Below are 27,657 nucleotides of genomic sequence, written 5' to 3' on the forward strand. Positions count from 1 at the left end.
ACAAAAACAGTTTAATTAGCCACAACCCTCGTCTTACTTTTGTTTTCGCTACACAAAGACGTAAAGTCTATAAATATTCATAGATTGTATTGTATCTTTTTTATATAAAGTATAAAATGATTAAGGAACACTTCTGTTATCAAGCTGTGTTTTCATATCTGTGTTTTTCTTCTGAATTTATCCTGATTTGCACGATTTTTACTTTTTTGATATCCTCGGTTTGGCCTGCGTGCTGTATCTTCAATATCCTTGATTTAATGAAGACCAAAATGACAAAGTAAACGATGATAGGAATCAAAGAAAGGGATGTCTGACGTGTTAACCACGTTCAGGTCCCTCACTGTGAGGTTGCAGGCGTCAAACAGACGGCAAATACAACAAGAGGTGGCAGAAATGACGGATTAAGATGAAGATCATTCGTTAATCATGCAGTCACGTCAGTTTGGAAATTATTGCACACGTGCGCACAGATGTTCATCTCCGACCCATTTAGCTAAAATTACTGAGGTTTTGCCTGTACGTTTGCAATCAGCGCTGTGGAAACAAATTACATTTTGTCAGTGATAGAAAAACACACAAAGTTGGAAGCGTTTAAACCTTTGTTTAATTAATGTGTGTGTGTGTGTGTGTGTGCATGTGTGTGTGTATGTGTTCATCAAAGCATTAAAAGTGTGTCTAAAGAGCAGGTTGAATGGAGCGGAGACTATAGCCAGGTGGTTTTTGTATTAACGAGTAGTTAAAAGCTAATGAATGTCACTGATAGTCACTCACTCTGGCAATTTCCTGCTTCAACAGAGCGTGTAACCGAAGTCAAGACTGACATTTTTGTGACTAGTATTGGACCAGTTTCAGACCATGACATGGTAAGATTTTTTATTTATTTTTTTTTTATTTCATTTTGTAAAGGTCACTATATTCCTGGTCTCCATCTTAATATCCTCTGCTGGGTCTTCGAAGCCCTGTGGTTGCAGTGATCCAAAATAGTAAAAATATTTATTGATTTGATGATTCATTCCTTTAACCTGTGATGTGTTAATAAAACTGTCACTTGTGGGGAAAGTGTTTTCTAGAGCATTATTCATAGTAGAAATGCACATAAATGCCACCTCCCGTAAACTGGGCTCCATGTGACTAGTGTGGACGTTGACAGCAAATTCTATTTATTTCATTCTGATGCAGAGGAGATTTAAGCATTGTAACAATAATATTGTATATAAAATGTAAATAAATGTTGAATTTTAAGGTCCGTTTTTATAAGAAATGCAGGTTAGCTCTTTGCCGCTGACCTTAGAGATACTATTGAACTAACAGTAAACATTGTCACATGATATATCGACGTATTTTCAGAAGGTTAAGCTTCTGTCAAACTGAAATCAATAGCGTATGGTAATGTGATGATTTAACAACCAAGACTATAAATAGCAAAATTTATAATAATTAAAAAAATAATAATTATGCACTATGAATCAAAACCTGATTCCTATTACGAACTGTTGAAAACCATCTCTCGCGTCCAATGATGATGAGATTTGACAAAATCTCTGAACTAGTAACAAATGGGCCAAAATTATATTCCAGTTCTGCCGAGACTACAAGGGAGGAAGTTTGTGACAGGTTTTCTATCTAGTTTTTCCCTTTCTTCTTCTCAACCTTGAAGTTATATTTCAGTTCATGCTGATGATCCGACAAGAACCAGGAGCGAAAGAAAGAAACGGGCTACATTGTGATTTTCACTCTCGACTCCAATACGCAGTCATGTAGAACCACTAAAATCTGCTCTCAGCCATGGTCATTAGCTAGCATGAAAATGAAATGTCTCCCTAATCATGTGTCCAGTACTCCCCCCCCCCCTGTCCAGTGTAATTTAAATTACAGAGCAAAGAAACATCCCTAAAGATAAATCGGAACAATAATCATTTTCGGCAATTACCCAACAATGCCCTACTAAATCAACCCGCGTCTGAGAATAATCATCTATTGTATGGACTGAGCCAACTGACCAAAAAATACTTTTCTAAACAATAGGGTTAAAAAAAAGAAACTACAGCGACCACGCATTCTAAATTGTAGAGGGCAATTACTACAAGAAAATTGCCTTTGAAAACCCTAGAAAACCATGCACCTTCACACACTGTCCACATTTCCCTTGTGCCTACTAAAGCCTGTAACACAAAGACAGTTACCAGCGGGGGAAGTAGGTCATGACCACGGGAAGAAAGTCAAAGTGACACAAAAAAGAAAAAAAAAATATATGGTAAAGGGTAAAAGGCAAAATCAAGGTTGGATTACTCTGCATGTTTCAAAGGCAGCGTTGAGTACAAGATAGTTGATAGTGCCTGTATCTTATCGTCCATCTGTAGGAGTACACAATTGATGTCTTCTTCAGACAGAGTTGGAAGGATGAAAGGCTTAAGTTCAAAGGGCCGATGGCCGTCCTGCGTCTCAACAACCTAATGGCGAGCAAGATCTGGACTCCGGATACTTTCTTTCACAATGGCAAGAAGTCAGTGGCGCACAACATGACCATGCCGAACAAACTGCTTCGCATCACAGAGGAGGGCACGCTGCTGTATACCATGAGGTAAGATGTCACAAGTGTTTGGACAATAATAACCTTTCTAAAACGTGTAGAGCAGGGGTTCTCAACCTTGGGTTTGCAAGACACTGGGAGGGGGTCGCCAGATGCCTTCAAGGAACTAAGATTCAAGCCCATTTTTGCCTATTTTTACCATTTTTTGCAACTACACCAAACTTGCCAAATTTCTACTCCTTTTAATGCCTTTTTGCTACTTTACTCCCATTTCTGCCACTTCTTAATCAAATTTCAATGCTCTTTCTGCACATTTGTTTCCAGTTTCAAGACATTTTCAGTACTTATGAACCCTTTTCACCACTTTCTTCACCTAATGTTGAATATATTGACCCATTATTGTCACTTTTAACCACTTTTCATCATATTTCATGCTTACTTTTGCCAATTTAAACACATTCATGATTTGTCAAGCCCATCATTTGCCCGTTGTTCCTGCTTTTTAAATGACATTACCCCAAACTTTTCCACCTTAATTGGTCATTTTTAAACCATATTATTTACATCTTTAAGATGACTATATACTATGGTGTAAATAATACTAAACTTCCTCGATAACAGTGGATATTATTCAGATAAATAAAGATTCATTTAACAATGGACCATCAATTTGCTGACTTTATAGATGGGCCCCAAAAAGCTCTCCCCTTTGTTCCCACTTATACTGTAGATGGCCCTGTCTCCACATGATTGTTCTTCAATGTTCATGTCTGTCTTCAACCACCTTCAGGTACAGTGGGGGTCCCCGGTCTCTGGCACTTTATTTTGTGGGGGTCGCGGGCTGAAAAGGTTGAGAACCACTGCTGTCGAGGAATGTCAGTGCATAACAGAACCATGACTGGTGTCATTTCTATAGAAGTGGCAATGAAAATATGGATATATCATGATTACAGCTTTGTTTTTTGTTTTTATTTTTATTTATTATATTCTGTCCATTAACTGGTTTAAACTGAAGTCCCAAATAAATCCTTTGGTAATGGTCCAGCACCAGACGGGAAGTCTTGTTATGTCATAGAGAAAAAAAACATGCCAGTTTTGAGACAAATAATTTTGTTTATATTAGAGATCAATGATTTTATTGGTCCACTAATATTATTGGTAAATATTTCACATAAAATGTAATATCAGTTGGCATTGATATTGTTTTTTTCACCACAGATATGTGTACCAATATTGGTACCAGATTGGCACCTCACAGCAAGTATGTCCAGGGTTCAAGCCTTGGGGTGGATTCTTGAATACTTTCTGTGTGGAGTTTGCATGTTCTCCCCATTGCTTGTGTGGGATTTCTACGGGTACTCCGGCTTCCCACAATCCAAAAAAATGACTGTTAGGTTGATTGGTGTCTCTAAATTGGCCATAGGAGTGAATGTCAGTGTGAGTGGTTGTTTGTCTGGGTGTTGACATGCGATGGACTGGCGCCCTGTCCAGGGTGTACCCCCGTGTTACGCCCATTGAAAGCTGGAAATAGGCACCTGCAGACCCCCGCGACAATAAAAAAAAAGGAAGTAGGTCAGAGAATGGATGGATGGTTAATATCGGAAATTGGAAATTTAGTGTTGGACAGTATTGGGATATAGGCCCAATTTTAGGGATATCAAATATTCCTAGTTTTTAGATGTTGTTAATGGAAAAGTATATATATATTTTTTCCTTCCCTATAGTGATAGAAAAACAAGCCTTACTCTGTTCACTATATTTCCATTTCATTTTACTGTACTTTTAGAGCCATTGTACAGCTGTCTACATGTTCTAAAAAACCATCTCCATTAAATGCTGAATAGACAAATGTGTCATTTTCCAAAATCGTGATCCATCATGTTGGGAATGATTGACTGTTTCAAACTGCGCGGTAAGTTGTCCTAGCAGCTCAGCTCAATATAGAACTATTAGTGGCGCCATGGCAGTCTTCAGCCAAGCACAGGCGAATAAACACTTCATGACAGAGCAAACCTTGATGCACTCCCAGGACTGATACTAATGTGAGAGACGTCGCAGGGAAAGATGGTAAAACATTTGTTTCAACATGTTTACTAGTGGGGGAGGGGCGAGGCGGAGCCCATACTGCTGTCACAGATGAGTGAGATGAGGGATAGATGGAAGATTAGTGTGTCACGGGTGGCCTGACATGCTGTTTGTCACCAAGCTGTCAGGAAATAGAAACCTGCAGCTCGGGGGAACTGAAGAGTTGCTATTAGTTTGAGGGAAAGTGGAGCCGCTTCATTCAACACAAGCTCGGTGCCAAGAGACATGGGAAAATGTAGCACACCACATGTTCCTGGTGCCTAACTGCAGTCAATTCCTATGCTGCCTTAATTCTTCATGCCATTCTCCAGCACTGTCACCATGCTTCTTATATTCCCTAAAGACTCTGTGTTGTTTTCCAGGCTTACTGTCAGAGCAGAATGCCCCATGCACCTGGAAGATTTTCCCATGGACGCCCATGCTTGTCCACTGAAATTTGGTAGCTGTAAGTAACCTGAAATACACAAATGACACATCGCATGACAGCAAATACATTTCCATTGCTGTTCTCTATATCTATTTATATGATTATTAATTTAAAACTTTTATAAATCTACATTTATATTGGTTTTCTTTGTCAATGTAGTATAAATGCAGTCATGTAAGAAATGCATAGGTAATACTATTGCCAAAACACATTTGTGGGAGTGTATACTTTTTAATTAAGATTTTGGCAAGAAAAACAAGATCAATGCTTATAATTAGAAATAATTTTAAATGTTGGCGAGCCTACAAGGAACTTTTGAAGAGATGAATTTGACAAACAGTTGATTTTTTGGGGAGATTTCCCATCAATAAGCATTCCTACCATCTTCCAAACAAGAACAATCCCAAGAACTCATACTTTCCTCAGCCTATTTGTCAAAGTGTGTGAAAAGCAATAAAAAAAAAAAAATTACATCAGATTTAATGGTGTGCAGCCCATTTCTAATTTAGATTTTATAATCTGTGAAGTGCGCTTGGTTTATTTATGATCAGTTCAACACCGATCAGTTGTGTTTATGACTAAACAAAGGAAGATGAAGTATCCTCTTTGCTTGAGCAATAGACTCCGCAAGAAGCTGAAAAGCTCCTGCAGAATCAAGTTCAAAGGTGGTGACGATTATCTGCAACTGGTTGGGATTATGGGATGATAAAGAGATAAAAATGGGACTGAAATCAACAAACAGATCAATGTACAACTGACTATCGGTGCAGTGAATTACAATGGATTAAGTTCAAAATGCTTTTCAATATTCACCTTATTCCCAGGGTTGTAACTTTCCCAATGTGTGTGCAACTTGTCAAAATATAAGAATGAAATAGGCTTCATTATGGTAACTCAGCAGCTCAACTTCGGTTTTTTCACAACAAAAGCCCTGAATACTGTCAACATTACCTCTCTTTTATGTCGTCGTTCCCTCACACAACTTTAAGTGTGACTCAACACCAGTTTTCTGATGAGTGCTAAAGAAGTGCTATCAGACCGGTACTTAACCTCAACTGAATTTTCCATGACCTTGTCAGACCTCTGTGGATTCAAAGTGCACAGACCAACGTTTATCCCAGGGGATAATATTTCTTCAAACAGCTGTGCGCTGCTGCCAGCCAACTTAATGCTGTCTCAGCTTAGAGAAGATATCACAAGTGATAAAATGATGCAGGGTAGAAGATGAGAATGAAAAAATTGGGAGAAGGTAGAGAGCAGCAAAAATGGGACGAGGAGTGAAGGGAGCAGGATTAAGTAATGACGGCAAAAAGAGAAGAATAAACCCTCAGAGAAGTGAATAGCACGCCGTCTGGGAGCCATTCTTCCGAGAGCTGCACAGCATGAGTGAGTGGACCGCCTTTAAATTGAACTCACTCCCTAAATATTTCAGCGATGAGCTCTTTTCTCGATGCTGCAGTCTGCAGACGAGCCATCCTTCCTTCTCTCTGCAGTGGTTGTGCCACACTGCAGCTTTGACAGGTTGGATGTCTGAAGGGAAAAATACACTGACTTTGCTGATCTAAGGTTGTGCTTTCACATTGGTATATTTTTTGTCATTTTTTTTAAGTTAAAGGTGACAGAATGTGATCTTGACAAACAGGACAAAACAGCTGAGAAGGTACTTTAAATGAAACAAGTAAAATTTCAAATTAGAAGAGTGAATAAAATACTAGAAAAGATGTGAGGGAGTCAGTTTGGAGTGTTGAAAACTAGAGTAATGAAGGTCAGACGTGATTGAAAATGCAATGACAGGGATACAGTAATGAAATAATGTTTGTGCTGCCCTGTTCTCTTCAGATGCTTACACCCGAGCTGAGGTAGTGTATGTATGGACCAGAGGGGCCGCCCAGTCCGTGGTGGTGGCAGAAGATGGATCCAGATTAAACCAGTATGATCTGATGGGGCAGAGTGTGGATTCTGGTGTGGTGCAGTCCAGTACAGGTGAGTCTGCATTCAGTTGCATTCTAGAATCAGTAATTCAATTTAGTGGATAATTAAAACAAACACTCATTTTCTCATGCTTTATCAAATAATGATCAATTCCTTTGTAAATTACCTTAAAATACCCTCTTTTTTTCAAGAATATCAGTCCTAATGACAGCTCACATCCCAGATTTATGACTCCCCAATTGTCTTTTCCATCTCTTTATCCCATCCTCCTCATTTTGATAGACTGATACTTGATACTTTTCATATCAAACTGGGCGACCTGTTTACAATGATGTCTCTAGCAGAAAGTATTTCTCCAACAATACCAAGCCCCTTCTCAAATCATGACATGCATGACTGGAGCTAGGCTTCCAAGTATATTTGATATTTCTGCTTAGGGAACCTCAAAATCAGCCTCTCCTTGACTTCGGTTTCGGCTCTGTGACCGGCTGGCAATTCACCCAGGTAGAACTAATCTAGATATTGAGTTTGTTGACAAATGGCTCCATGAACCATTCCAATAAAACTCAAGGACAATAAAAGAGAAAGCCGAAACAAGAACCGATTTAGAAAGAGGCCTTACACTCTCTAGACTGGTAACTTACAGCTTATAAGTTTTCACAGTGAAACATAATCATGGATACAAAATGTAACTGGACTTTTATTTACTTGTAGATTATTTGGCAGATGACATATTTAAGACTATTAAAAAAGGGACTCTGGCAATTTGATTTGGACTTTTTCTTGCTGTTGGGCAGAGGTGTCAAACTCATTTTAGTTCACTGGCCAAACATGGACCAGTTTGATATCAAGTATTAGGTCAGGTTTTATGCAAGTGCCATCACTTTAGTCATAAAGTTACGTCTTCAAATTTCCTTTTCAAAGTCTTTTTGCCAACGAGCTGGTCATATCTGACCACGTGGGTCTAGATGACAAGAAAACATATTTGTTTTTACTTATGGATGCATGTAACCTGTCCAGTACTGAGTGAATCCATGATTATGTAATGTCTATATCAGTGTTTCTCAAATGGGGGTACGTGTACCCCTCCAGTTATGCAATAGCACTACTTGAGAAAGAGAGAGAGTGGAAAGTTAATAAAAAAAATAAAGTGTCATTCTTGGTCCCACCCCAGGCGTGATATGACCGGAAATAATATAAACTATAGAAATAAATCTATTCAGGAACCACTAAATCAGTGTTTTTTCAACTTTGGAGTAGGGACCCTGACAAATAAAAATAGATTTTTGAAATTATTATTCTTTCTTTTTTGTTGATTAAAACAACACAACTGTATTTATAGACTTTAACTTAGTTCAACTAAAATGCAGTATAAAATATACATATATATATATCTGAGCTCAAACATGATCAAAAACTAATTCTAGAAAAAAAATTTGGGGGTTAGCAGAAATTTGTGAGATGAAAATGGGGTCATTATCCAAAAAAGGTTGGAAACCACTGCACTAAACACTGTTTATTTTTACTTATTTACAAAATGAGATTCATTCCATCATTATGCTCTATAGCTGTTTTTTTAAATAGTTTGAGAACGGAAAGGATTTTGAGATGTAGACATGTATGAATGAGAAACAAATGAAAACGCAGTAAGTCCTGGCTGTAACCAACAGGGCAAGAAACCCCATTTCCCAGCTTAGAAGCTGTACTGAGTTTCAAAGTCACAAGAGGACTTATAGCGATCTGATTAAAAACAGCAAGAAAAATTATATTTTCTGTTAGAGTACAGTTGTTGAAGTCCAAACAAACGAGCCTATGACAGTCACATTTGCTGTGACCTTATCAGAATGTTCAGGTGGATGTGATGGTAACGCGGTCCTACCGTTTCTGATGTTTCCATTTCTTTCTATCAAACACCTCTTTTGGTGGTTTTTCACACTCTTAAAACCTGCAATCTTCAATTGTTGTATCCTATGAGGCGACAGTCAAAAGTGATCTTACATTTAAACTTTTAAACAAACACGTTTTTCTCCTATAGAAGTCAACCCATTTTCATTCCCCGACAGTCGCGTTGCTTCGCTTTCATGTTGACTGACAACGCCAAGTCCATAAAACGGCAACTTGAGACAGCGTGAACTTTTCGTGATACGCAAGCATAACTAACAAGAAAAGCAACACTTGCTCCCGGAACATTAAAAGCCAACTGTTCAAATACTTCTAAACCATTGTACTTTGGGTATTATGTGACAAAAGGAAAAAGATATACTGCACTCTGTCTTGACTTTAATGGAAGAACAATTCAATGATATTCCTGTGCTTATGTTCCAACTGCTCCTTTGCTTTTCCTACCACAGGAGAATATGTGGTGATGACGACTCACTTCCACCTTAAGAGGAAGATCGGTTACTTTGTGATCCAGACGTATCTGCCCTGCATCATGACGGTCATCCTCTCCCAAGTGTCTTTCTGGCTCAACAGAGAATCTGTCCCTGCCAGGACCGTCTTTGGTGAGTTGTCTGTTCCCTTCTGTTTCTAAACATCTGTGGCTCGAGATATGAGCCCATCACCAGAAGGTTTTCAAATCTGTTGTTGGAAAGCCAGAGTAGCCAATACAATGATGACGCATCAGGCTTTTACTCGAAGCCAAAGAAGGTTTAGACAATCTGAGATGCTGAGTAATAAAACTAGGGAAAAGGTCATATCAAAAGTCTAATACTGGTTGTCTTCTATTCTACGATGTTGTACAGAAGTTTTTGCAACACAATATCGTTAATTCTTGTTTGTTAATGATAGCCAAGATTACTCTGCATTAACCATGACATATTTAGTGGCATATTAGTCAAAGATACACATTTTAGAACCATGCAGTTTTTTACTTTCTGGAAATAAACAGTGGACTGAAGCTTGGAGTAGATCAGCTAGGTAGCTAGTGCATTATGAACTGAAAACAGAAGATGATTGTCCCTCTCAGCTTTGTTAAAAATGAAAGATAAAACTCAAACTTGATGCTATAAGTCAACGGTTCTGAAAACTGTGACAATTTCTTGATCAATGACGGTAAAATCTCAAACTGTGAAAGTAATGTTGTTTCTTGTGGTGAGGAAGTGATGACAAAAAGGTGGTGTGGAAAAAGTCTTCGGGACCAGAGACTTGTAAATAATATGCAGTTTATTAATACAATCAAAAGTCCTAACAGGTTACAAAAAAGGAGACCTGCTGAGAGCTGCTGGCCAATTGATGCAAAAACTCTGAGCTAGTCAGAGTCTGTGTTCACATATACAGTATGTTTCGAAATAAGTTCTCCCCTCCTTTAATATTAGCTCATCACCCTATAAGAAAACAGCCCAGTTCTAGCCTGGGGCCTCATCAGCTCAGTATCGCAGATTTGGTAAATCACGTCTTACATCTGGAACAGATAATCGGTTCCCGAGTTTCTGATAACGACCAACACCGGTGTCAACGTTCTCATTGGCCCAAACCCTACAACTCCCCTCAATTGTTAAAATAGGTGCCCCTCAATTTATCACTCCAGAGGGTTCAGGTCGGACACAGAGTCTAAAGGCCTGTTTTTACCATCTAACCATAGCACCCCCAAATTCTTGTGAGATTACTCATCGAAGTTTTAGGGCCTCTGTTTAACCAATAGTTTTACATATGCATCTTTTCTGGAATCAATTCTTTATTGAAAAGGACTATAAACCTTTGATATCACACATTAAATGCTTTAATACACTTCAGTAGCTTGGAAATGAGACACTCAGCTGTAACCAATAAATCATCGACTAATTCTCAACCAGAGCAAATTAAATCTCAACAGTTATTTCACTGTGTCTGATGACCATTTAGCCTCTGAAGGCCAAATAATTCCTCTTTGAGGAGAGTTCAAGATTCTTCTCTTTGGCTTGGTGGAACATGAATGTTGACACTGTTTATGTGGCTTTTTAGATGTGGGTGTTCTTTCATGTTACTGAAATTTTGATTCCATGCATTCATATGTTGATATTTGTTTATAAAAGCTTACTTGATTAATGATTTAAATATATATATTTGGTGATGTGAAATGTGAAATTAAATGTGTAAGGACTAACGGAGCCATTGTACATTGTGTTCAAACCTGTGCTACACATTTCATACTGTTTCTGTCGATGCACCAATGAGGTGAAGTGGAGCTGTAATTAGATGTGACCTGCTGCAGTAGAATTTAAAGCAGAAAAGCTCCGGATGATTTAGGAGTTACGTGTTCTGAATTTGTGGCAATGCATTTATACGTTTTCGCCTGCCTGCGCGTGACGCAAGCGCACATCGATGTACGTGTGTGTGTGTGCATGCACTTTTGTCTGTGTTTGTACGTGACTGTGTGTGTGTGTGTGTGTGTGTGTGTGTCTGTCACACTGATGTCTTACATAATAGCGCCCAAAAGGAAGGCTCTTACTAGTCTGCAGAATGCTCCGTAGCAACACAGCACAGCAGCAGGCAGAATGTCCTTGAGTTACCTCACCCTACAGACTTTCTTGTTCTTTACACCCCCTCCCTCCCTTCCTCCTCGTTCTCTCTTCATCATCTCCTCGTGGATGTCAGTGTCTCCCCTGGCCCACTACTTAGAGCTTTCCCAGAATCGTTTAACAGGCACCAGATTCTCAAGCTCTTCAGTTTCCAGAAGGTTTTTCTACTCTCTTAGTAATGTTTTAGCATCTGTGTGAGTTGCGAATAATGTAATGCTTGTTGAGTGTCCGTGTGTGTGTGTGTGTGTGTGTGCGTGTGTGTGTGTGTGTGTGCGTGTGTGTGTGTGTGTGTGTGTGTGTGTGTGTGTGGCACAGCCTGATACCTGCGGTGCCTGTCACGTGTCGAGGGGAAATGAGGATGGCCTAGATTAGATTCAAACCACTATCTAGGGCATGTATGTCCCTCATGCTATCACTGCTGGTTCAGCTTTGCCAGATTACATGTATGATGTGTACCCACGCATGCCTGCACACATTAGTTCACTGATTAATATGCACATGTGTGTATTCTCCTTGTTTTGTGAAGAACACCAATGTTGAAATGTTTAATTTTTTAAATGTGATGCATAACAAAATGACAGTGCTGCATAATTATGCTACATACTGCCACCTATTGACATAGTGAAGCACTGCGTCATTAGGTTTACAGATGTTGACGGAACTTTTGCAAAACAAAAGAACAATATGTGCAATATTAGATGCAATAGCACGTCTTTGGACTGGCGGAGTTAACTTCAACAATTTTGCATAGAATTAACGGAGCCCAGTGCTTGTAAAACAGTGTTCTAATATTAATTATTGGCTATCCATGTGAAGGATAAGCATAATTTAAGAGATCAAGTTTCTTTATTTACAGAGGTTATGATAAGACATGTAATAATAATAAACCTATTTTAAACCTATTCCCATCTTGTTTATTGTCAGTTAGGGGTGTACAACATTTTCACTTTTTTTACAATACCGATATTGCAGCCTTGAGTGTTGGCCAGAATTGATCCGATACGGTATTAGAGCTGATCACAAATACTAGTATTGTTTACTTGTATTGATGGAGAACAATAGTTAGCAACAGTAGGTGTGAGAAAAACTGACCCATTTATTATTAACTCATAGGTTACATATATTTTAACCATAAACTTAAAAAAAAAAAAAAATCAACAATTGAATTGACAAAAACTTGATGAAAACTGCTGGATAGAAGTGCTGGAGCTGAGACTGAAATCGTAGTATGTATCGATCCGATACCCTTTTTTTTTGGCTGACATTGGGCTGATTTCTGGTATCAATATTGGATCGAACACCCTTACTTCATGTAAACTATTTCTGCTCATTATAGACTCACAAAAGAATAAATAAACAGTATTTTTGAAATGCTGTGTGTTTTCAAGACAGAAGAAGCTGATATTCTTGTCTCAAAATGTTAAATATTACCCGTACGTGGCTGTAGTTGATTTTGGAAGGTCTCAATATACCATGATATAGGACCTAGTGGTGTCAAATGCTACACAGTCACATTTATTATAACAGCCAATCTGCAAATAACAACCTTTCAGTATGTGGGTTAGGGTTAAGAGAGGAGGGGTCACTTCACCATGTGTATGAGAGAGAGAGAGATAAAGTGAGTTTGTGATGTTACAGAAGAGAAAATAACGGCTTCTATAACAGAGAGAGTTATACTAAACTGGACAGCTCCACTGTGTCTCTGACAGTCAGCCGGTCACGCAGAGAAAGTCAACACAGTTCATCAAACAATCAAGTCCATCTTGTTTCCTCTGCACTGGGAGGGAGGGTGAGGGTCATGTGTTGGTGCAAAGCCAGTTTCTGTGAGACAGGCCGCGGAGATAGCGAAAGCACTGACAGCGACTCCCAAAACTGTTATTCTTCCATCAGATAAGCTTTAAAAATCTATTTTGTGATATGCGATATTGTAATTTTTCAAATCTCCAAAAAAAAAAATATATGTATTCCCCAGGCCTAATTAACCTAGATATTTTTAGCTGTTTGATATCAACAAAAATCTGCATAGCGACAACAAATGCATTGATAACTTATTTGAAAGCACATTAATTTACACTATTGCATAGCTCTCACGATGAATGCATCACTTAAAAAGAATACATGCATTAACCTTAGCAATGCATAGCAATTTTACTTTTTCGAAGATACTTTCAGATCAGGACATTTCTCCAACCTGAAGTGTTGTTTTCTCATCTGTAAATAATGATGTTCTTCCACTGTCCTTACTAATGTGCAATATTACTCAGTATTCATTATAAAACCCCACTTACTGCTTATTTATATTTTTTTACTGACCAATACCTATTATTTATTTTATTTTTTTATTATTTATTTTATTTTTTTATTATTTATTTTATTTTTTTCCCTTCTGTATTTGTACATAGCCTCCTTGTTTGCTTGCTCTTTGCGTTTTTGGCTGCTGTAACGCGTGAATTTCCCCCACTGTGGGATAAAATAAAATCTAATCTAATCTAATAATCTAATCTAACCCAGTTTTACCAAAGTGCAATTTACAGACAGTAATTAACACGACATGCATGTCGGAGGAATTGCACGAGAAAATTCTCAAGCAGTTTTCACGCCCACTTGTGTTGAACACGCATACTGTACTCGGAATTTTACACACAAACTGTGGATCCAGTTGAATTAGGAAATGACCATTTGAACTGTATGTGCTTGAGACTGGATGTAGATAGAATGGGCATAGAATGGGCACACAGAACCATGACAAAGAGTATATGATTTAGAAATAGATGAGAAACATGGATGAGACATCTTTGCACCAGTATTATGTAAGCTCTCTCCCAGTCCAGTTTGATTATAATCAAAACATTAGTTATGATAGATTAAGAAAAACAAAACAAAATGTCACTGTAGCTTTATATGTCTCGTCCAATGACTGCTGTAGGAATGCATATTTAGAGATTAGAACACTCAATATGTATTGATGGCGGCCATTACTAAACTGGCAATTCCACTAGTCATTACCCCTGTGTTTTCCCTCATCGCCTTCATGGAGAAGCATCAGGGTAAAACTAACGCCACAATGAGACTGACAATAAACATTTACTTCATAACAAGGGCTTTTCCAAATTGGACGAATGGGAACAGGTCAATTAAATGTCCAGCACTGACACCAAACGGCTTTAACTTGAGCAATCGCGGAGCACTGAAAGCATAGTTTAAATAACATATTGTGAGAACAAAGCAGTGAGTCTTTATTAAATCTTTTTTTTTGCTGAAGGCTTTCTTGTAGATGAATAGGCAATTTAAAAACCCAGCAGTGGGTAGAGTTGTCTTATTTATCACTGTGCCGATTAGGAGGCTGATTAGTTTACAGTTAGTTCAGTGAGAAATGGCACTTTTTTTTGGGGGGGGGGGGCCGTCAAAAAGAAATGGGCTAATGGTCTAGCTGTGGTGCTTCCTTCTTCCCTTTCCTTCCATCCACCATTTTTTCCTCTTTGTTTTAAGCTGTCAGAGGCAGCAGAGCTCAGAAGAACAGTAGCTTCCTTTGCTCCACTTTAACAACGGGGATGGGTATCGTGTGACGCTGCTCAACATATCTGCTCATTAAGGAGCAACAACCTTGCATGCAAGAGCAAATTTGTATTGATTTGGGATTTTTTTTTTTTTTAATGACCACCTGGATTTCAATTGGTGCCATCTTGTTGCAAAGCAATTGTGAGCTAAACTCAGAAGACGTTAAAAAGGTGTGCAGGTGTGTTTTTTCTTTCTTTCTATCTGACCCGCTATCCGAGAAAGGCCCAGTTTACTTCTCAAATAAAAGTAAATAATGCCTCAAAATCAATGTTCTGATCAATTATTACTAATATTATTTTTTGAAAAAATGGCATATTTTGTGTTTTTGTCTTTGATAAAAAAAAAAAAAAATGTTTTTATGACAGAAAGGGCATAAAAACTTAAAAAGAATTACAGAAATAACATGAAAATTTCATATCAATGGTTAGGTCTAGAGTTGTTGAAAAGATCTGATGAGAAAAAAGTGGGAAAAGAATATTTATATATGACAATTTGACGACACTTTAATGAAGGTTGTTTTTAATAAATGCTCAGAGATCTAAAAGTGACAATGCCTCAAAATCAAGTTTCCTATCAATTATTGACCTATAGTCAAGGCTGTAATAACTTGATATCAAATGTTCCACTTTGTACCTTATTTTTGAAAAAAAAAAAAAAAAGCATATTTTGTGTTTTTGTCATTGAAAAAAAAAATTATAATAATTTTATACAACATTTTTACCACAGTTTTATGAAAGGTACAGTTTTGGTACCTAAGCTCAAAGAGTAACTTTTTTTTGTTTAAGTTGCCCTGAGGGTTAAGGGTTAGGCAACATTTTAAAGTCTTTACTTTGGTTAATCAAACCCTTACGAAACCTTTTCTGTTAAATGGTTGAAAATAACGTCACAATGGCAGGCAAAAAACCACTGATTTCCAGCTGAACATCTGCCAAAGCTTCACACTGAGCCTCTGCCAGCTTGCTATCTTCACATCATGCTGCCATGTGTTTCATTGATAAGCTCTAAACATGTGCTCTGCAGCCATCAGCTGGATTTCAACTAAAATCACAGGGTTTGGTTCTAAGGTGATAGTTTTTGTGTGTTCAGGTGTGTCACCATTAACACCACCATAACTTGTCTCTCGCTGTAAGCAGTGAGTGTAATGCTGTGTGGGGACCACTGAGTTACTCACAGCTTGACCATTTCCTATCCTAATGCGCCAATAAGCGAACTAACACCAGTTAGTTACCGCTTTTTACACTAATAACTGCAAATCAGGGACAACTAGGGCTTGGCGATTTTTTTCAATGCACTTAAAAATGATTGCAGACATCAGATACTGTATATTGTCAAAAGTGCAACTTTATTGCTGTGATTGTCCTCAAGAGGTAAAATGTATAAAACAATCCTAAAATCAAAAGTAAATGAGGCTCTGTCATTCAACAATTTCAAGCTTTAACCCAGGTTTAAGCAAAAGTGCAACAGCAAAGAAATCAGATAACTACATATTTTATAACGTATAACATTACAATTGAAAAAAATAATAAACTCATCTCAGCATAGTGCAAATAAAACATTAAACACGTCTGTGACACACATATAGCCTACTCAAAGGGGAGACAAATGTAAACAAAGAGGGGGCTGGCTCACATCGCGCTATGGTAACCCACAAAGAGGGCACGTGAAAAAGTCTGAAAAAACTGGTGAGGAAAAAAATAACGTAAATAAATGAATGAATAAATAAATAAATAAATAAATAAATAAATAAATAAATAAATAAATAAATATTTTTTTTTATTCAAATTTGCTAAAAAAAAAATCATTTTTAAGCGCATATTCGATTAATCGATTAAATTGGGTTTTTTTTTTGCCCAGCCCTAGGGACAACTAAAAACTGGAGATTTGGATGTTCTCCAACCCAGAAGTTGAGAAGATGAATGTTTGCCTCCAACATGTGCCATTTTGAAAGAAATACAAGCACATGCACTCTTATCTGTAAATGCACCCTCAAATGTGCTTGCAAGTTCATTTAAATTAGTGGGGACATATTAGTAATAATAATAATGTTAAAGGTAAAAATGTATCTTGGTCAGGATTATTAAAAAGGAAACAATTGGGGAGCCTTCATTTTCACTTTGTTCCAATATGATTAATTCTATTATCATGAAGGAATATATAAAAAGTAGTGAAGTATATTTCAAATTTTTTTTTTTTTTACCTGTAAGCTCATACATTAAATATGTTAAAAAAAAAAAAAAACTCAAAACGTAATAGTTGCTGTTTTATGCTTAACACAGACTAAGTATTAAAACTGTTTTAGAGTCAGATAAATAAACACATGGTTCGTCTCTGATGTTGGTAAAATAAAATGGGTACATTATGGAAAATGTTTTATTGATTTAATGATAATCGTGTATAATGACGCATTAAATATGTAGAGTAGATACTCGCCATGCTGTTACTATAATATCAGCAGTAAAACAGCTTACCCCCACATGAAAAATTGCAGAACTAAATCTGTGGCTCTGGAGATATTTTAAGCGGACATTCTAAATTGCCCCTGTTGGTGTTAATTTGTTGATGCTAATTAATGGTTTGCTCAGGTGGTCACTAACTATCTATGTGGGAAACAGAGCCTAAAATAAAACCACACAATCCTTAGTAAACCTCCACCAGCTCGGAGTCATTTTGACCTAATGCTACATTTTGACTATGGTGTTTTATTTGCTATTTAATCATGCAACTCCAATTTTGTAATACACGTGTGACCATTTGAAACAATTGACTTTGCATGAAAATTCTAGCAATAATATTTTCATCCACGCAAAAATTCAGAGAAAATTAAGATTTTGTCCTGTTCAATGGTTTATGCATGATGATTATTTTACAGAACAGAGTGATTAATAAATTAGATCCCATCTGTCTTCTGAAAGATGCATTTTATTTCCAAATATTTGTGTGCAGTAACTAAATGTCTGTCGGAGGCAATAAATAAATATAAATAAATAAAAAATTTAATAAAATCACACAAGGATTATTTGGTTGTGATCACATAATCCTTGTAATCTAGTCTGTGATTCTAAATCAGGGGTGTCAAACTAGTTTTGCCGGAGGGCCAAATATGAAGCAGCTTCATCCCCAAGTGGGCTGCAGAATGTAGGTGAGAAAATGAGAAATTTCAACATTAATCTGCAGTAGTTTGAACTTCTACATAAAAATGGTATTTAAAGTATGTAAGGCATTAACAATATCCAAGCAACAAGACATATCAGTTCATGCAGGATTTTGTGACCATTTTAATTCGACGAAAATTATGTGAAATGTTTAGAAAAAAATGCAGGATTCTTGAAAAATTAAGAGTACTTTGACCTAATTTAGAGATAAAATGCAGTCAGGTCATATTTAATGTTTCTCTTTGGGGCTGAATTGGATACTCCAAAGGGCCGGGTTTGCCCCCCGGGCCATGAGTTTGACATGTGTTCTAAATTATTTGTCCCAGTACTGTGGACCATTTGGTCCTAGGCTGGAAATAGAATAAAATAAAAAAAAATGTATTTTGACATTTCTTGTGCTTTTGTGCTCACATCATCTTCTTGACTGCATTTGATTTTATTCAGTGCAGAATTGAGGGCGGGCCAATGTCACCAGGGAGCGTATTTACTGCGAGTGAGTCAGGTGCACCCCCCCCCAGGAGACCCACGTGGCTTTGGAATCACTGATCTAGATTTTCTATAGTATATAAATATAGTTGGAATCACCTTAACATGTACCATTCAGTAGAGCTAATGCTAAAGGTTTGAATTAGCTTCCTCACGCTGCCCTCTAATCAAACTTATATAAATCAATTGTCAGGTCTCATGCACACTGGGCTAAAATAACTGTAAGGGACTGCAAACAATTGCCTAACGTCCATTATTAATCTAGAACTTTCCAGATGAGGGACCTTGTTCATTAGCAGCTTTCAAAGCCCCAAGTCTATTAGTAACAACACGTCAAATGGAGTCATTTAAAAGCAGCTCTGTAGTCATGTTTTAATGAATCAGCTTTCTAGTGCTCAGGCAAGCAAATCACTATAGGCAGAAACAAAGACGTTCATCTCGGAGGTGGGAAAAGCTCACTGTTGGCAGAACGTCATGCACACCCACACACATGCAGAATACGCACACGCACGCACCCACCCACCCACCCACGCAGCAACAGCTTCAAGCAATCATTTAACATTCTAAATTCGTATTAGTGTGTGCAAGAAATGAACCCAACCATCGCCCAGTAATGGTCAAAAGCTAAAACCCTCTCAATTATCATCCAATCTTCACCCCTTGTTGTATTAAGACAGCAAAGTGGTTGGAAGACTTGTTTCCATGACAACAGAGTGTGTCAAATACAGCAAAGTGTGTTAGGTACACAGTGTTTGAGTGTATTTGCGGGGACTTGTGACGTCCCACTTTAGAAATGTGAATTTTTGTCAATTTCACCCTACAAATCCTGTCTTTGTTAAGATACGGCCTTGGGTAGTGAAATGTTCTCACTGGCTTCCCTTTTTTTTTTTTTTTAACTGTTATCACTCTCACTCTGGACGTCTGAAGCCTAGATTGCCTGGTCTAAAGCTCCTGCTGTGGGTATAAGTGCACAAGATTGCTGGGAAAATCACTCTGCACTGCTTCTCCTGCGACTTGAAATGTTGTGGCACCATTTGAAAAATGTGATACCTTAACTCTTACTCAAAAATGTTTCCAGTTTTTGTTTTAAAACTTGAAATAAATGCAGACAGACGTTGCTATGTCTGCTTAAGCACTGCAGTTACAATAAGCTTACATCTTTTAGTGTTATTTTTTCATTCCTTATTTACCGTCAACTATAGTGAAGAAAACAGGATAAAATATAAACTTTTTCCTGGAATACATCATTATCAACAATTTACCTTATTTCAGGGGCCAATCTTGTAAGCGTTTGTACTCTTGTGGGGCTTAATTGATATATGTGGCCAGTAATGACTTGAAAATACAGTTAATATATTTTCATTTCTCCCAAAAAGTGTCGAGTACACTTTGTTTGGACATTTTTTTTCCCCACACACAAGGTGGAGTCTAACAAATGTGGCAATTATTTGAAACTGTGTCGGGTGTATCTTCATATTTCAACTACAACAATGTAATAATCGGTCTTTTTGGCATCTGGTACTCAGCAAAATGAGTGTGTGTACATTGCACTTGAATGAGTATTAAATTGCTTCCCATAAAGGTGCACCATTTTTCTGGGAAGCTGAGTTATTTCTGAACTTAATAATGGTTGTAAATATTTGGAATGATTATTCTTCTTAACATGAAAATATTTTAAGAAATGGAGGGACTTTGTGAAATCTAATTGCATATTCAATCTGGATGTCTTACTTAAAATGTGTGCCTTTGATCACTAGATAGAGACTGGCTTTTACCATTCACATTATTGGTGGATATTGGTTGATGTAGGTGTTTTTTTGGGTTTTTTTTTTTTTTTTTTTTTTTTTTTTGCAGAATGTTTATGTTATTTGCTTGCTGGTCCCACAACTTTATCTTTAAAGAGTTAAAATAGGGAAGTTCAACTTTTAACTCACAGCCAATTAGGAGAACCTTGACCGCAGTTTGAGAAACCTTGATTTAATCTGTATATCACAGCACTGAACAGCCAGTGGAAATGAATGGCCGTGTACCCTTTTCTACTCCAATGGGGGTTCTATAATTCTATTAAAGGTGTCTTTCTCAATGTTGGCCAGCAACCAATCTCCAATCTGGCTGTGACTAATGGGGGGATAATAACCATCCTTTATGGTTCATGTCACGGCAGAAAGCCAGCAAAGGCAAAAGCATATAAAGAAGAAGTGGGAGGATGAGGAATGTGTGACTCATCACTTAACGTTTCACTTGGTCTCAGGATTCATAGTACTGAATAGAATGTCGTTTTTACCAGATAAGCAACATCTCTATCATTGCAATACAACAATAGCATTGCATTCATTTTTATTCTGTGTTAAACTACTTGTATAAACGTCACTAAATTGTATTGGTACATTTTCTAGCAAGTATACAAGCGATTGTGGCAACTATCCACATAGCCCATGAATAGTGAAGCTTCCATAGTGTGAAAAAGTTCAACTTGGATGTGAACGCTAACACACAGCATGTGTGTGGGTGGACCTGCTCTGCATATTTTATAGTTCCTTTGCAAACCCAGCTGTTCTTTATGCTCGTTCGTAGCAACAGCAAATGTTTTCTGCTGCTGGGGCTGATGTTGGTGTGTGTTAACATCTGTACAGCCGTGTTCGGTGTAATGAGGAGGTACTAGACATTGACAAGGGACGTTCCAATCAATTGGGAACCAATCACAGGAATTGGCCGATCGTCCAAAAAACAACACATTTATCAGAATTTTTAATGAATTATACGTGATTATATTTTATATCTGACTAGAATGGTGTCATATATAGGTTTCAGTTTGCAGGGTGCCATGTTATGGCCAAAAATACACAGGAATCTACCTTGCTGGAAGACAACAGTTGATAGATAAAATAACATAACATATACTTACTAATTACATTTAAAAGTACAGTCTCTATAGTGTTTTTTTTTTTGCACTTAATTGCTGAGGTTGAAATAGTTTCAAGCAGAACTTGTGTTTTATATTGAATTTTGCATAAATTTTATGTAGCCTGCTTCTTATGCTTGTTTAAATTAAATGTTAATAATAAGCTAATAATGTAAGTTAACAGAGGTGTTTTCATTCGTTTTTAGTCATCAGTTTATTTCCTGTCTAGCTACTGTAATGTGTATCTGAAACAAGCACAAACTGTGGATCTTAACAACAGTCTATGTCAGCTATAAAAACAATTGATAAAATACATTTTACTACAAAGCCTATAAAGTCACCGGAATGTTTTACGAGCTAACATGATATATAGAGTAGGTTACATGCAAGTATATGCCGGTTTTTCACCAATATTTGTGACTGCAGGGGGCAAAGTTTCACCATGTCCATGTACTTATCAACATCAGCAAAAAACAACACTGGCATCAATTCCATCATGTAATAAATCTAAATATTTATGTGCCAAAATTCAACTTTAAGGCGCTTGCTTTAACCTGTATATGGCACGTAACACCTTTATGCAAAGAAGGGAAGTTAAATAAACAAAAAATATATATATTAATGTCAGTTTAGGAGCTTCATCATTCCATACGCTATGAATTTGTCTTTTCTCTTTTTCAGGGTAGGTTACTTCATAGACCACCTTATTTCTATTCATCAATACAAGTTTTTTAGTAGCAATTTTCTCCATTAACAGTAAAAAAAAATACAAATAAAGTAAGTTGTGTAACACTTTTTTTTTTTATTTGTGTCATCCTGCAGGTGTGACCACTGTCCTGACCATGACCACACTCAGTATCAGTGCCAGGAACTCACTCCCTAAAGTGGCCTATGCCACAGCCATGGACTGGTTCATTGCCGTCTGCTATGCCTTTGTCTTCTCGGCCCTCATCGAGTTCGCTACAGTCAACTACTTCACCAAGAGGGGTTACGCTTGGGATGGAAAAAGTGTGGTGCCAGAGAAGGTATGTGCGTTCCAGGTTAAAGCTACAGTCCGCAATTCTGTTGAGAAACACTTTTTGCTATACTGGGTGAAATGGTCCTTCCATCCTGAGATTAGTCAATACATTATGTGTTCAAAGCAGTGCTTAATTATAGCGCGTATTATTCCGGCAGTAGGAGACAAAAATGTCACGGAATACATTTTTTTTTAAAATGCCTTTTGCTAACTAAATGGGCCAATAATATCACATGAACACAAACAACCAATTAACCTAAATGTTTAATAAAAGAATGATGAATCAGGACAATTGCCCTTTACGGAGACCATCCGTCTCTCTCACTTGAGTGACAGTTCCCATGTTTCAGCATCACAGACAGCTCAAAGTCACCGCTAATTTAGCCATTCATCACAAAGGTCATCAAACTTTCAAAACACAAAATCCCACAAATACTAAATATTTACAAACTTTTACACCCAAAAAGGTGCGTTCACACCGAACACGACTGAAGTGACTAAATTATATTCAAAATAAATGTAAATGAGTGGAGTCAAGCGACCTCAAGCGATGCGACTTGTGTGATTTGAGTGGCTAGGTCGCACTCAAAGTTGAACAATTTAAATTTTTCAAGCGACTTCAAGCAACAACTCCCTCGGCCGTCACTGTCTGTAGAGCCGAGGCAGCAGCGCCTCCCTCCCGCTATGGTGAGAAGGCTGCAGTGAGAGGGCTGCACACTTCCTCAATCTACCAGGGCAAAATTAAAATAGTTTACTCCTTGAATAAGCCTACATTCTGAGTGAACTCAACCTTCAGTAACTCTGTAAGTTGACCATTTAAACCGTAAAAACGGCGCAGTCTATGATCAGCGCTGCTGCCGGCTCCACAGATGCTCAGTTTTTACAAATAAAGTTCTTCGAATTTGAATTTCAACTCAATAAAAGACAGCTATCCAAATATAATACTTAAAAATGTCATCAAAACAACTAAAAGTAAATGAGGTACTGAAAAAAATTAATAAAAATGAGGTGCTAGGATCTAATCAAATAAGTGTTGGTCAAAATCTGGGAGGTGCCAGATTTTGCTCCGGCAGGATCCGGCTCTTCAGCTCAAATCATGCTAGCTTTCCAACATTGCGGACTGCATCTTTATTTGTGCAAAACATTATGTTTTTTTTTTTGTTTTTTTTTTAACTTGTCTGCACATGCTGTCAAAGGTCAACACTACAAGAAGTGCAATCATTATGAGACAGCAATGCATGTTTTGTTATTGCAATTAAATAAATTAGTTTATTTTATTGCTTAATTGTGACCATCACCAGCCCTCCCGAAGGAAGTAAGGAAGGGTAAGAAATATTTTATTATAGGGAGGATATAAAAAGGGAGAGCAGTGTTACACCTTGGTGTAACATCAGGTTTTTGTAATATCTTTGTCTTGTGAAACAATCTCAAAACCAATCAGGATATTGTCTTGTTGAATTAAACTTTCTTTAAAATTGTATATTAATATATTGAAGTAAAGATATCCTCTCCCAATTAAACCCAACTACCATTTAGTCCCCTTTTTAATGATCTCTATAACCGCTACACAATGACGTGACCTTTAAAGTTTTCCAATCTTTGCTCCCACTCCCAGCAAAAGAAGAAGAAGGAGTCACTTTTAAAAAAGAACAACACAACAGCTTACCCAGCAGCTACTGCAACAGCTTTCGCTCCTAACATTGCCAGGGACCCTGGATTGGCTACAATCGCCAAAAGCGCCCCGCCACCCCCAACCGAGCCCAAGGAAGAGCCAAAACCCAAACCTCCAGAGGCCAAGAAGACCTTTAACAGTGTGAGCAAGATCGACAGGATTGCCAGAATAGCCTTCCCTCTGCTCTTTGGAACCTTCAACTTGGTTTACTGGGCAACCTACTTGAATAAGAAGCCCAAACTGCAGGGGATGGATCCACACTAATCCACATGTCAATACTTTTAAAATATACCTGTAATTACTTCATTTTTACTTATATTCCTTTGGAAAACAATGTGTTTATTCTCAGACAAACATGGCGTCCATGCTGGTTTAACCTCCTAGTCATTGCATTTGCTTCTATGTTTATCTAAAATTTAAAGATTTTTAAAGAAAAAAAGAAGAAGAAAATGGAATATAAAAATAAAGATACTTTTTGAGACAGTGTTGTTCAGGTCTGGGATGAAACTACAGAGGGAATGCTATTATAAATGTATATTCAAGTGAATGCTACTCCACAACTGCACATAGCCCAAAACTGCTACTGGGCTTTTTATTTCTCTGTTTTCATGTAATCGTATTCTTTATAAACATTATTTTATTTACCATGGACACATTTTAAAGGACTTGTGTATATGCATGGGACGGGGCATCTTATTATTCAAATTAGTTTATTCAAAATACAAATTCCCATTGAGTGGTGGCTCAGCTCATTTGACAGTTGTACTTCCATTCTGTGTAGATGTTTTATTAGATAGTTTTATTCATCAAAATATGTTAGGATATTTGCAATAGCAATAAAACATGTCTCAGTGGACACACTATTTATTTATGAATTAAAAAAGAAAATTACAACAGTTCAATCATCTCTCTCTGCTCAGCATTGAAAATATGTTAATTTGCTTTGTAAATACTATCAGAAATTAGAGATGTCAATATTACGTTAAAGCTTTGCAAAGTGTAACTAAAGAGGTACTTTTATTGTTTCCTTTGACTTTGTATAAAAAAAAAACTTGGTTGAATTCATGCTTAAGTGACTGTTTCTCTCCTCGCATTTCGAAGCTGCTTTCACAGAGATATTAACTTGTGTGTCTGTGCGCACACTGACAGAAACAGCAGCAATGTTGCCCCAGTGGTTTAATCGGAGAATCGCTAAAAGTTGTGAGTAGGAATGTAAAATAAAACATCTCAATTTTGTGTATTTCAACTTCATTTTGGCTCCAACATTTTACGGTGGGGCCTTGTTTGCCGAAGCACCAATCATAGGATGTTTTTGTTAGCATCAGTACAACAAAACAAAAACAAAAAAAGGAGAGAGATGAGGCACATTGATACGGAGGAGAAGTGCCTTTTCCATTTTTTTCCAGATTTGAAGTTGTGTTGGCAACTACTTTGTTGATCGATGGCACATCTGTAGTTTTCCTTCCAATTTGTTCCCTGATTGTCTTTCCCATTTAGTTTCCATCTCCCGTTCAGTTGAAAATTGAGACGCAACACTCAGAAAGTACCAGCTACACTGCCTTCGGTATCACATGCCCGTTTGGACTCATTTGTTGCCGCTGCTTGTTGGTGAGCAACAGCAAGAGACAGAAAAAAAAAAAACAGGAAGAGATGCAGAGAAAGGAGAGATGGAGTGGCACTGTAGTCTTACATTAGCCGACGCTGTGGCTCGCACAGAGGACTTGTCTTGTAGATCTAAGATAGCAACGAAGAATATATTTTTGTAGCATGATGTCAATCCCTCTTCCGAGAAAAACCAACAGAGCAAATGTGAGCTTTTTCTCTTTTATTTATTTATTTTTTTTTTTTCGTCTGAACATTGCTTGCTTCTTTGACTTGGGGAAAAACAAAAAACAAAACGCACACTTCCAGGAAATGCTTCTCCTCCAATATTATGATATGTTAGGGATTCTGATCAGTCCATTTGAAAGTTATGTTGATGTAGCAATATTAATTAGCAAGGGCTTTTCTAGGACCTGAACCTGGCAAACAGTCTGGGGGCGGGGTTATATCCATTGTAGCTTTACACTGACCCCTCTCTACTTGTAGATTCATCCGAACACTGTACATTTATCTATACGCGCCATTCAAATTCGGTCAAAGAAAAACATTCTGCATCACTTCTTCTGAAGACTTTGGCTCTTGCTTTATCCACTTTCAACAAAGAATCAAGAAGAGTGGGGGTGCATCGCATTACAGTATTGATTCAATGTATGCTTTGTTGGATCTTCTCCAGAGCACCGATGGGCCAAAAGGCATGTCATAATCCTGCAGAATTGTATGTGTGCATTGGGGCGAACACATCGCGCTGTTACCAGAGGGAACACAAAAAAGATTGACGCCAGTTGCTATTGTTATTGTTTGAATCATCATTTGTGAGCAACGCTAAGTCAATCCCCTAATGGCATCCGTCTTTAACAAGCATATGCAAGCAGTCTACTACTATTCACAGCCACTTAACCTACAAGCAGAGGGTCAAGGAACTACAAAGTTCAGGGTAAAGAGTTGTATAAAAGATATCTGAATTTTAAACTATTGTATGTATGTTTACTATCATGAAGAAAAAAAATCTATATATACATATGTAAAATACATAATGCATACGGTATCTGATTCTATTAATAAAGAGATTAGCTAAGATGATAAAGGTGATGAATATTGTTTGTATTATCAACTTATTGTTATGCATTTTGCACATTTAGAACAATTATAACATTATGTTTAATGTAGTCCGCTTTGTGCTATGCAAGAAGAGCTTTCAACCACATCATTGATCTCATCAGCCCTGACCGTTGTGCGACAGATTTACAGGCTATTATTTCATTGAAAAGAGAAAAGAAGAAGAAGAAAAAAAAAGTTGCTTAGCTTTTGTATCAGCTGTGCACCCATTCGCTCCCCTTCTTTATCACCATGGATATCCAGAGTGACATCAAAGAAAAAAAAAAAAAAAAGTGGATTATCTCTTGTTTGTGCTTTGGATTTATTGACGGTTGAAAGGGGAAAAAAAGTTTGCATTGTTGATTGCACTGTTTCTCTATGGACTTGCAATAAATTGTTTAAACTGAAAAACCACGAGCAAAACTGTAACAAAAACAACTCCTTGATAAAGTATCTGCTTTTGTTTGTTTTTCATTACACAAAGTTTAACTGTTTTTTCACTAAATGGATTTTATTTTAAACCTCTGCTCTGACAGAGAGCAGGACAGTTTTGACTCACACAGAGTAAAAAATATAATTATAAATTTAGTTTATTTGCCCTTATTCTGTAGATTAAGCAGGACAAACTACTTTAAAGCCAGATTTGGTTTTGTTACATTTATATTGCTCTGGAGAAAGAATGTGAATTATGAGGCACAG

The 27,657-nt window shown here is 37.3% G+C and overlaps 1 protein-coding gene across 6 annotated transcripts in view; it reads left to right on the forward strand.

Annotated features, from left to right (window-relative positions):
- The window catches only part of gabra1 (gamma-aminobutyric acid type A receptor subunit alpha1), a 34,179-nt gene extending 6,898 nt beyond the window's left edge, over positions 1 to 27,281 (forward strand). For all 6 annotated transcript variants that reach the window (XM_028467395.1, XM_028467394.1, XM_028467393.1 and 3 more), the window contains 7 exons: positions 796 to 863; positions 2,361 to 2,581; positions 4,978 to 5,060; positions 6,882 to 7,025; positions 9,326 to 9,478; positions 22,394 to 22,596; positions 24,205 to 27,281. In XM_028467395.1, the coding sequence (XP_028323196.1) occupies positions 796 to 863; positions 2,361 to 2,581; positions 4,978 to 5,060; positions 6,882 to 7,025; positions 9,326 to 9,478; positions 22,394 to 22,596; positions 24,205 to 24,525 (1,193 nt within the window). In that variant the 3' untranslated portion in view covers positions 24,526 to 27,281. The remainder of the gene's footprint in view (positions 1 to 795; positions 864 to 2,360; positions 2,582 to 4,977; positions 5,061 to 6,881; positions 7,026 to 9,325; positions 9,479 to 22,393; positions 22,597 to 24,204) is intronic.
- Positions 27,282 to 27,657: the final 376 nt, after the last annotated feature.

The sequence above is a fragment of the Gouania willdenowi genome, chromosome 14 (assembly GCF_900634775.1).
Source record: "Gouania willdenowi chromosome 14, fGouWil2.1, whole genome shotgun sequence".
In the NCBI taxonomy this organism is placed as follows: domain Eukaryota; kingdom Metazoa; phylum Chordata; class Actinopteri; order Blenniiformes; family Gobiesocidae; genus Gouania; species Gouania willdenowi.